This window comes from Rhineura floridana, chromosome 4 (assembly GCF_030035675.1).
Source record: "Rhineura floridana isolate rRhiFlo1 chromosome 4, rRhiFlo1.hap2, whole genome shotgun sequence".
Classification (NCBI taxonomy): Eukaryota; Metazoa; Chordata; class Lepidosauria; order Squamata; family Rhineuridae; genus Rhineura; species Rhineura floridana.
The window spans coordinates 123964532-123975141 of record NC_084483.1 but is presented as its reverse complement, the minus strand read 5'-3'; the positions used below and the strand labels follow the sequence as shown (position 1 = coordinate 123975141).

At 41.6% G+C, this 10610-nt stretch overlaps 1 protein-coding gene and 1 pseudogene across 7 annotated transcripts in view; one reads left to right on the top strand and one right to left on the bottom strand.

The window, feature by feature from the left end:
• The first annotated feature begins 442 nt into the window (after positions 1–442).
• The window catches only part of AGPAT4 (1-acylglycerol-3-phosphate O-acyltransferase 4), a 73959-nt gene continuing 63791 nt past the window's right edge, over positions 443–10610 (top strand). Inside the window, exons 1-3 of one of the 7 annotated variants that reach the window (XM_061624317.1) lie at positions 5131–6471; positions 8390–8532; positions 9562–9797. In XM_061624317.1, the coding sequence (XP_061480301.1) occupies positions 9620–9797 (178 nt within the window). In that variant the 5' untranslated portion in view covers positions 5131–6471; positions 8390–8532; positions 9562–9619. Of the gene's footprint in view, positions 738–903; positions 990–2686; positions 2819–5130; positions 6472–8389; positions 8533–9561; positions 9798–10610 lie in introns of those variants that run through there. The other 6 variants (XM_061624316.1, XM_061624315.1, XM_061624319.1 and 3 more) reach the window with 6 other exon arrangements.
• Positions 7496–7614, bottom strand: LOC133384668 (5S ribosomal RNA; annotated as a pseudogene).

Below are 10610 nucleotides of genomic sequence, written 5' to 3'. Positions count from 1 at the left end.
AATAGACACTGGCTTGGGCTGCATCTTGTGTTCAAAGCCAAAAGCTACCACACACCAGCTAGTATTTTTAACTCTTTAGTAATCCAACAGATTTGCTCTTCTGAGAAATGGTAGCCCTTTCGTTCCTAAACGTGGAAGGTGATGTGCCGCGTGGTAGATGGGCAGAACATTTTCCCTTTGATAATATTAAGCGGTCATGTTTCTTTGTAATTAATAACGATTTCATTTAGACATCGATCTCATGACACCAGGATCAGTGTGGAGGACACAAACTAGAAGCCTTTTCTTCTTTTTTGCATGAAAGGAAGCCAGAAGGATTAACAGAGGGGAAGAAAAAGATGCTACACAAAGGGCTTTTGTTTGAAGGCTGGTTTCTCTAACAGCTGAAAGCGAAGCGTTCGTGTGCGCGCGCGCCGAGGGCGGGGGGAGAAGGGCTGACTTCCTTGGGCTAGTTGCCGGGGCTTTGACAAGGACCAAGGTCAGGTTACACGAGGAAAGTAACCCTTCTCCTCAAAAGCTGGATCGCAGCTTTAAAAGGAAGTGACATGGGTTGTGGGGAGAGTAACGTCAGCTAAGGAGCCTTTTTTCCCCATTCAAGGACCCACCCCTAGGGTGGAGTCTGGCTTTCTTTTAGTGTTGGCTGATTTAAAGCTCAAGCGAAGTAAGTGGCAATCGGCGAGCTTCAGTCTCTCGCTTTGCTTTTCAAAGCGTCTATCCCAAGAGCTGGCTAGCACGAGGTATGTGTGTGGATATGTATGAATGTATGTCTGTAATCCTTTTGCCGTTACTTCTCTAGAACTTTGAACGTGTATGACTAGCGTGTTTCTACCCGACCCCACCCCGATCTATGATTGGATTGGGAGCCCTTTAAAAGCGCAGAAGCAGCTCGTATGGATGGTCGTGTTGTGTGTGCGTGCGTGCTGGGGAGGGATTGTGTGGATGGCCTTGAGTCTGCAATCACCTTGGGAAGAACTTGTTTGATTTAACGGGTATTGCTGCCTCCGGCTTTTTGCCTTCGTAGTCTCAGTTTCTTCATTCATTTTGTCGGGGGGGGGGGGAAGCTGAAGACAGCGAGAATTTTCCTGCTACATGTTGGTTCCCTTTTGTACCATGCACCATGCTCTCTTTCCTCCACCGTTTCCATAGAAACAGAAAAAAAAGAAGGCATCCTCATCATAGACTTCGTTGTTGTTCTAAATGACAGCTAGCAAGGCCTCTTGTGTGTTTTGGACGGATGTATTTGTGCAAGGTTCTAGCGCGCGTTTGTTGTGTTCCCTCACGTTCCACAAAGGGAAGGTGGGGGAGGGAACGGGTTGCCTGGGAAACGGACTTTTGTGATATTCTATTCACAGCTGCTTTCCTGAATGTGCTTTACCCACCAACAGGAGGTTGTTGTTGTCTAAAATAATTAGCTTTTGCTAATGAAATGCACGTAGTCGGTCTCTCTCTCTCTTCCCCCTCCCCTGTAGTTCTTGCTTCGGTATTTTAGAAAAAGTGAGATGACCAGTGAACACTGCTGCTTAACTAAAGTTGGGCCTGAATGACGAAGTCTGTCTTGCCAATATCAAGACAGTTGCTGATGCTACTTAGACCAGGGATGGAGAACCCCTGACCCTCCAAATGTTGGACTCAACTTCCATCACCCCTAGCCACTCTGGCCAATGGCCAGGGATGATGGGAGTTGTAGTCCAGCAACATCTGCAGGGCCACAGATCCTGACCTGACTTAGACCAAGGTAATGAATGACAAATCTGTTGGGAGTATATGTTTTAGGGATAGTCTATTTGGCTTTGCGGTTGTATAGAATAAAATTTGCTTCAACTTTGGAAACTAGCTGATGCACAAACAACACGAGAAACAGATATATATGCTTCTCTTGTAACAAGCCTTGTTTCTAAAAGAGTGAATTACTTCTGCTGGTGGCATTTTGTTGCTTGGTTGTACCTACATACACCTCTGTAAGACCTAGTGGGTCTCTGAAAGGTTGCCCAGTGCAAACTAGCTTTTGACCCTGAAAGGTCTCAGAAGCACCTAGCACACCCTACTCCTCTGCTTATCCCACTGGCCCATATTTGCAAATATGTGAATGATCACAACCGTGGCAAGTATGAGAGTATAAAAGAAGAAAAATGGTTGCGCTGGCAGGAGGACCTACAACATTGTGCTTCAAAGCTGAACTTTTTAAGTTCTAGCTCTGTTCTTGGAATGCTTTCCCAAAAGGTGCTGCCTGACTTGTTTGAATAGATGAGAGAACTGCCTGGTAACTTGCTCCTAAGAGTAATCTTAAATGGAATCTCCTAATTCATCTAAAATACTCTTTAGTTTTCTTCATGTCTATCTCAGTCCTATGCATGTTGAATGTTGCTACATATTTTTAATGTTTATTTTGTTGCTGTTGTGTGTTTTGTAAGCAGCTTTCAATATTTTCTATAGAAAAAGTGGGTAGGAATTAACTGAAGTAAACGAAATACTTGGAAGTAAGTCTCTCTCTTCCCTCCCCCTGGTGTTCAATAGATCTTACTCCCAGGTAAGGTTGTATAGATCCAGACTACAGTAGGGCCCCGCCTACTGGTGCTTCGCATTCTGGCGTTCCGCTAATGCGACGGCAGGAAATTCCCCTTTTTAAAGCCGATTTTGCAGCATTTTGCATCATTTTCGCATCATTTTTGCGCGACGGCCCCATTATAGTCTATGGGTTCCACTTTACGTCAATTTCTGCTTTACGGCGGGGGCCTGGTTCCTAACCCGCCGTATAAGCGGGGCCCTACTGTAATGAGCTCCTGCAACATCCTTAGGCTTGCACTACATGGCACACACGGTACACATTTTCCTGACAACTAGACCAACTTGGAGGCTTTCTTTATTATTGGCCACACTAATTTGATGAAAAGCAGGTCATGTAGTGCTGTTCTTGATCAAAATTAGCTGGTATCTTAAACTTTCTTCTCAGTGATTGTCTGGGTGCAGATCACATATTACTATAATTCTGCCTTCAGTGATTTTCTTTCTGATGAAGGAAAGACAATCATAGAAAGGACCATTTGGAATATTTCTTGTGTTGTCTTCTGAACTGGAATGTTTTTGTTTGACGTGTGTGTCTGTGTGTTCACTACTCTTGACCTCTAACTAGTAGAGGTTAGAACATAATGTATTATGTTACTGTAAGGATTTCCTAAATTTAAGAGTGGGTAAGATTCCTGTTCCTTTAGGCCCTTAACATTCCTAAATTCTTTCTGTGAGACGGAAGAATAGTGCCTTGAGTTTTGTTCCCTCTTCCCATTTCTGCTTGTAAAGGTGATTTGGGCTTCAATCTTAAATGTACTTACCTAAGAGTAAATCCCATTGAACTCAGTAGGCTCTATCTTGTGCAAGATTGCAGTGTTAATCCTACTAGAATAAATTGATCCAGGGATGCAAGCCATCTTCATTTAAATCAACAGGGGTTTGGTTATTATCTTAAGTGGAGTGTGAACCTGTCCTATGCAGAAGCCCCTAATGGGTTTCAGCCCATTTATTTAAATGCACAGATGTGCCTGACTTTTGTAGAGCCAGGCTGTACTCTGGCTGAAGTTCTGCTATGCTGGTTTAAGTTGTTTGAGAAATTTCCTTGAAAGTGACATGACAGCTGCCTTTCAGGGCACTGCTGCACAGCAGTTGGTTTTTATAGAGGACAAATCCACACCTAAAATAAACAATCCCTGCATCTCTCAAAGCGCTACTTCAGAATACGCTGGCTTTTGACTTGCTTGTAGACGTGATAGCTGCTGAGGTGGTAATGTAATCTGCTCTGTATTTGCTTGTTAAAAGCAACACTTCCTGTGCTTATTGCTCAACACTGCTACAGTGCCAAACCAGGAAGTGCAGAAAGCAACCATGGAAATATAATCTCAGTGATTTGGGGGTTGAGCTTTGCCCTGTTGATTTATGCAAGACAGCTCTGCAGATATTGTGTTTGCACCCTTCCCAGCACTCTATCAGCAGCTGAATGGGAATATCGGAGGGGCAAGGTTTATGTATGCACTGAGGGAGATGACATGGAAATATAGTGCTAGCAATCATTTTGCGGCTTGAATTGGAGTCCAGATGGTATCCTTCCCCAGCTAGGGGGCTACACTTTAAAATGCCTTGCTGTACCATTCAGACACCATGCCTTACCTTCATCTAACCCCAACCCCCCCTTTCAAATGGTGGTACCTGAAGCATGTTATATTTAGTCTGCTACATGTCAGTGCTGGCCTTGACAAATCCTTCATGGCCTTGTTTGGATCTAACACCAAACCATGACTTAGCACTGTGAGGATGAGTTGCAATGAGCCTCTGGGTTGTGCACACTCTCTGTCTTTCGTGTGGTCACAAGGAGGAGTTTGAAAGCTTTTCTTCATGTTTTAGATTATGTTTTGAATTAACCACAGCTTGTCATGGCACTGAAATCCAGACAAACTGGTTAGTCTTAACCATAGGTTATTAAATTGGTTTGTTTTCACTAACCATAGTTAAGATTAACCACAGTTTACAGTTCAGATGTAATGGAGATGTGGAGCCTGGCAGCAAGGAATTATGAGGGCAGATCATTAGTACTAATGGGGTAGCAATGCCCAATCAGCTGAGGCATAAAGCAGCAACTGGTGACACAAGATAGGAGGGTCCCAGGCTGGAAAAGGATGGAGAAACTATGCATGTGAAGTCTTTGACTATAGTGAATCAAGATTAGGAATCATTACTAATCTCTTTGAGACTATCCAGGATATTAGAAAAAGTATTGCTTTATATGATCCAAGTATTAGAATTTTTATCTTTTGAATTTTCTCAGTTAAAGAATGCTACTTCAGTTTATTTGTTATGGAAGTCTTTTTAGCAGTATTTTTAAAGCAGTCTTTGGAAAAATAATGCTTTTGTTTTTTGGTTTTAAGTTAGTCTACATGAACTTCACAGTATTGCTCCTTAGTAATAAGATCACTTGCTTGTTCACAGGGCATTTGGATTCCCAGGACACTTGTGAAAAGATCCCATTTAGAAGTTGGGTACCAAGATAGCTATTATCTGAAGTTTAAATGGGGTGTTGCAATTTGCTAACACAGGATAACCTTGTCCATCTGAGCAATGAATTGCATAATGTTTTGGTCCCACACCCTTGATCACTATTAATCATTTGCAAAGCTGCTGTGTCTCTATAGCCAAACGGTGAACTACACTTGTCAGAAACAGAAACGACCACTTTGTTTATATTTTTATTTTTATTATTCAGCCCTGCTAAAAATAGAGTTAAACCAAACCCCCTTCATCTTACTAGAGCAGGGGTGGGGAATCGGTGGCCCTCCAGATGATGTTGGACTCCAACATTCATCAGCCCCAGCTGGCATGGCCAACAGCCAAGGGTAATAGGAGTGCAGCAACATATGAAGGGCCACTAGTTCTGCAGCCCTGTGTAACAAGTTATTGACTTAGGCTGATGCACTCTTACCAGATATAAAGTCCCACTGAATTTGATGGGGCTTACTTCTAAGCAGACATGCATAGGATCAAGCTGTTAGGCTCAGCTTCTGAATATGTAGACAATTCCAGGTTTGGTGGCTTTTCCAGATAATCAGTTGTGTAACTAGGCCCTGAGAGCTTTAACAAATACATTGATCGTCATTTGGTAGGATGGAACCACAAGTGATTTGTATTTTGCTGTAAATTGGGTTATAACAGTGGCACCACTGCGACTTCTTTCTCTTATAAGGATGAGAGGACTCCAACCTGGAGTTCGATTTAAAAGGTTGTTCTAAGTCTAAAACAAAAAAAATGAATTAGGATCCCCAATTTGATCCGACATTAACTTTTTTTTCTACTGTGCTCAACTTGCTGCACTTCTGAAGTTCTGGGATATAGCTATGAACATAGGAAGCTGCCTTATGCCACTCAGACTAATGGTCCATCAAACTCTGTATTGTCTATATCAGCCTTTCCCAACCTCCTGACTTTTGGGACAATTACTTCTCAGACTTTAGGTATGTAAAGCATGTGCCAATGTAATGTAAAGTACCACTGAGCTAGGGCAGTATGACAGGTAACTGGGAAATCAGAGGTCCACCAGATTTAGTGACTGAGCTGCTATTTACTGCAAATGGAGGTGGGAAACTTACACAAATATGGTAGCTTTGTTGTATGAAAGAGCATGTGTGATGCTGGTATTAGAAGCCCCTTTTACCTATTACCCCAGCAAAGGGGGCTCCACACACTGAAGGGGCTACTGCCCCTGTCCCCATCATCACACAGCTTCTTCATCCACAATGTCCACATATTAAACACAGACATTGACAAAAGAGAAGAGATGTGTGGAGACTTCTACAGCATTGGCTTCTACAGGATTGGGAGTCCCAATTGTGCAGAGTACCTGATCATGAAAACCTACATATGTAGACTTCTGAAGATGTCCATACTCAATATGTGACTGTCAGGATGAGTCCAAGGGCACAGCCTTTTCAGCAGGTGATGAACCCTTCATTTGAGTAACTTGCAGCAGTGGCTAGACGTTTTATATTGTGTAAAATTAACAAAAGTATCCTGTGGCTTAAAAGGTTACACATTTATTGTGGCATGAGCTTTCATAGAAGAGAATCTTCTTCACCAACTGTATAAAGTGGACAATGGAGGTGTTGGCTATTATATGGGTAAGAGCTGTGGATGGTGGGTATTGAAGATTGTATTAAAATACAGAGCATGTCCTGGAAGCAGTGATGGGCAATCCATGGCCCTCCTATCTATCACTTGATATTTAGAAAAATTGGTAACTGGACAACCATTGTCTTTTCCTTTGAGGCTGACCAAAACTTAATCTTCTCAGTGAGGTATAAGACATCATTATGGATAAACAAATGCTATCTTTAGTAGTCTGGTTTTAATGATGTGTCTTTATTTTTACTTTTTTTACTTTTACAAGCTAAAAATGTTTTTAATGGTCTGAAGGCACATAAAGCTAGCTCCCTGCTGAAGCTAAGCAGAGTCAGGTCTGGTCAGTATTTGAATGGGAGACCGCCTGGGAACCATATGTAAGCTGCCTTGGGTTTCATGAAAAAGAAAGGCGGGGTATAAATGTAATAAATAAATAAATAAATAAATTTATGGTGGTATTTATGAATGCTGTTAGCTTGTCCTGAACATCATCATTCCTATAAATAAATATTTCATATTGTGAATATGAGTTGTGAAGCTCATTCTTAGTTACTACTGTTAAAGATGGGCTTCTGATAGCTTATTGTAGCCCATGCCACAGTTCCAAAGTATAGAGTTATTTAGTGAAATCTTGTGGCAGCTCCCTTATGTTTTCTTCTCCCCGCTCTCAGTGTTCAAGATAGAATCTGCTTGAAACATGCAGCTTGAATAAGGACTGTTTGTTGTTGTATGCCTTCAAGTCGGTTATGACTTATGGTGACCTATGAATCTTTTTTGGATATATTCATAGGGTTTTCATGGTAAGAGGTATTCAGAGGTGGTTTACCATTGCCTTCCTCTAAGCCTATGGTGCCTGGTATTCCCAATCAGTCTCCCATCCAAGTACTAACCAGACCTGACCCTGCTTATCTTCTGAGATCAGACGAGACTGGGCGTGATCAGGGTAGTATGGCCTTAGGCATAAGTACTGTAGTTTAGTTATATTTCTGGGAAATTGGTAGCTTAGTTTTGAACTGCTTCAAGCCTTCAAATGTACAAGTCTTGACAGGTACTGCAACCTACACTTTGCATTCTGTTCTTAATTTCTTCTAAGGATTTTGGATCAGGTTGTCTTTAATGTTCACAGAGGTATCACACACTCTATAAATGAGATCTTCCTTAACAATGAAAAGGAGAAATCATTCTGAGACTTTTCTCTCAGAAACTGAGGGAGCATCTTTTGGCTGCTGAAATCAGAGTTCCACCAACACTTTCATTTTCATAAAACACAATAATGACATGTTAGAGAAAAGCACAGAAGCAAATAACATCTTAGGCAACATCGACTTTTTCAGCGTGAATTGCTTTTAGAGCAGGAGAATGAAACGGAAGACTAGAAGTCTCCAATCAAAAAGAATAGTGCTTAAATCAATATGTAAAATTCTCTTTTTTTCCCTTTGGGCCATCCACTTGGATTGCCAGGTCACAAGTCCAACAAAAAGATGTTTTTTCCATGGGGCTTCTGCAGGATGTGGCAGTGGCACTGAGGCATTGTTGGAACATCTTGCAAAGCCCAGTGGGAGAGTGAGTTACTATGCTGAGAAGGGGGTTAGTTGCTCCCACAATCTCTGCAATAATGAGGAGAAAAGCCAGTAAGAATCTAACCTACACTTTATAGGTTAGGACCAACAAGAGCTCCTCTAGAGTTGTTAAATTTACCACAGCCTTCTTTGTGATAAATTCTCTCTTCCCTCAGTGTATCTGGAGGGGGGCACCAGTAATTGCTTTTGATGTGAACTGAGCACAGGAAACCTGTATATGGTCTCGACTTGTGCAGTGGATTTTTATTATAATGCCGATCAGGAGTTCACCATGAAGATATTGCACTTCCATGTTCAGGTATACTGCATATGGCTAAACCAGCTATGAGATTTGAACTTGTAAAGAGTTTCTGTAGCTCTCAATGATAGCAGCACACACTGCCAGAGCCAGGGGGAACATCTCTTCTTGTGTGCAGCATCAAGAGATGAGAAGACCTGGGAAATGTAGTCTTGAAGGATGACCACTCCTGTGTATGCATTTTTCTGCACCTAGAGCAGGTGTGGGGAACCTTTGGCCCTCCAGATGTTGTTGAACTACAACTCCTATCAACCTTATTAAGCATGGCCAGTAGCCAAGATGATGGGAACTGTAGTTCAGCAACATCTGGGGGGCCAAAGGTTCCCTACACCTGACCTAGAGGGTGCTGTCAACTTCATGGGAGGAATGTGTAGGACCTTCATTTTCTTTTAAATTGCTGCTTTCTGCCTTCTGGTGACCTTTGATCATTCTAGTTCATTTGGAGATACTAGAAGATATTAGAAGCAAGTATCCTGCATGTTCTGCCTTTTTGATACGGCTCCTTTCTTGTGGTTGAGCTTTTCCTCTCTCCCCTCAAAAGACTGTGTCAGAGACATACTGCTGCAAAACTAACAGTGCTCCCAAGGCATTTATACTTTTGATGAGCCATATCTACCTTTTCAGAGCAAAGTTTTAAAATGTAGTTTTATAGCTGCTATTTTCCTCTTTCTTTAATTCTCTTCCTCTTGTTTCTGGCTGTGTGTGTATGCATGTGTGATGGTGGTGTTGTTGTTTTTTAATTGTGAACCTTGGGAGATATCAAGGCCAAAGGTTCAATTAAGGGAATGACTTGGTGACTGTAGACTACCCCATAACTAGTGGTACATTCCAGAGAAGACCAGAATATTGCTATTTAACATATAATGTTAATTCTGTGAGATTTGCCATGGATGTGGAAAGAGAATAATCTCTAACAACTTTTCCTGCTGATGACATGTAAATACTTTGCTGATCTTGGTAGAGTAGTGTTGGATTTGTCACAGCAAAATGAGTTTTTTAAACCAACATTCTCTCATGTTCTTTTTGCAGTTGCATTTCAGAATTGTTTGGATTGCTTTCTGGAGGCTTTGCATAGCCACCTTAAATCATGGACATCGTTGGATTTCTGAAGTCTCAATTCATTTGCCATCTACTTATCAGTTATATATTTATAGTGTCGGGACTGATAATCAACTTCATCCAACTCTTCACATTAATCCTCTGGCCGTTCAACAAGCAACTTTTCAGAAAGGTCAACTGCAAGCTGGCTTATTGCATTTCAAGCCGTAAGATATATTTTACTTTTTATTTCTGTTGTGTTGCAGGTGGGAACATTTATTTCTTTTGTATTGCTTCTGCCAAACTTGGGTGGTATTCAATACTAGTCCTTCTCAGGGTAGACCCATTGAAGTTAATAGACATGACTAATGTAGGTCCATTTATTTTGATGGGTCTGCTGTGCATAGAATTTAGTTGTATACAACCCTGAGTATTTACTGAAATATTTTGACAGAACAATCCATGGAAGAAGTCATAAAAGTGTGGTATATTTTTCATTTACTCATATTAAAGTGTTTTCTTTCATTAGATAATCTGTCAAAAAGGGCTACAGCCCATGTTTTATCCACCCATCTCTTGACTGTGGAGACGGGGCTTGCCTTTCCAATGGCTCAATATTTCTCTACATGCAGCTGCTAGGAGCATACAATGTAATTCTTTAGAAGCCGCAGAGGGATTTCTTTCACTCTTAAGCAATCATAAGACCAAGCCTTGGTCGGGGAACAACGGTTGGCAGACGATAGCTGAGAGAATCAGAAACCCCTGCTGACAAAAGCATCGTACCTCAGCACATTCCCACCTCATATGACATAGCATCCCTCTTATGCCGCAAACAAACCAGCATAGTGGAGAAAAATACAATATCATGTGGTATAAGCACAGTGGGGTCCATTGTTCAATGTGGCCTCTTGTATTCTGGCAGAGATGGTTTCAAGGGGAGATCTTGTACATACTCGTCCCATTGAGCATCATCTAATTGCAGTCTTAAGTCCTCTTCCCATATCGCTTTCAAACCTGTCAATGTGCCTATATCTTCAGTA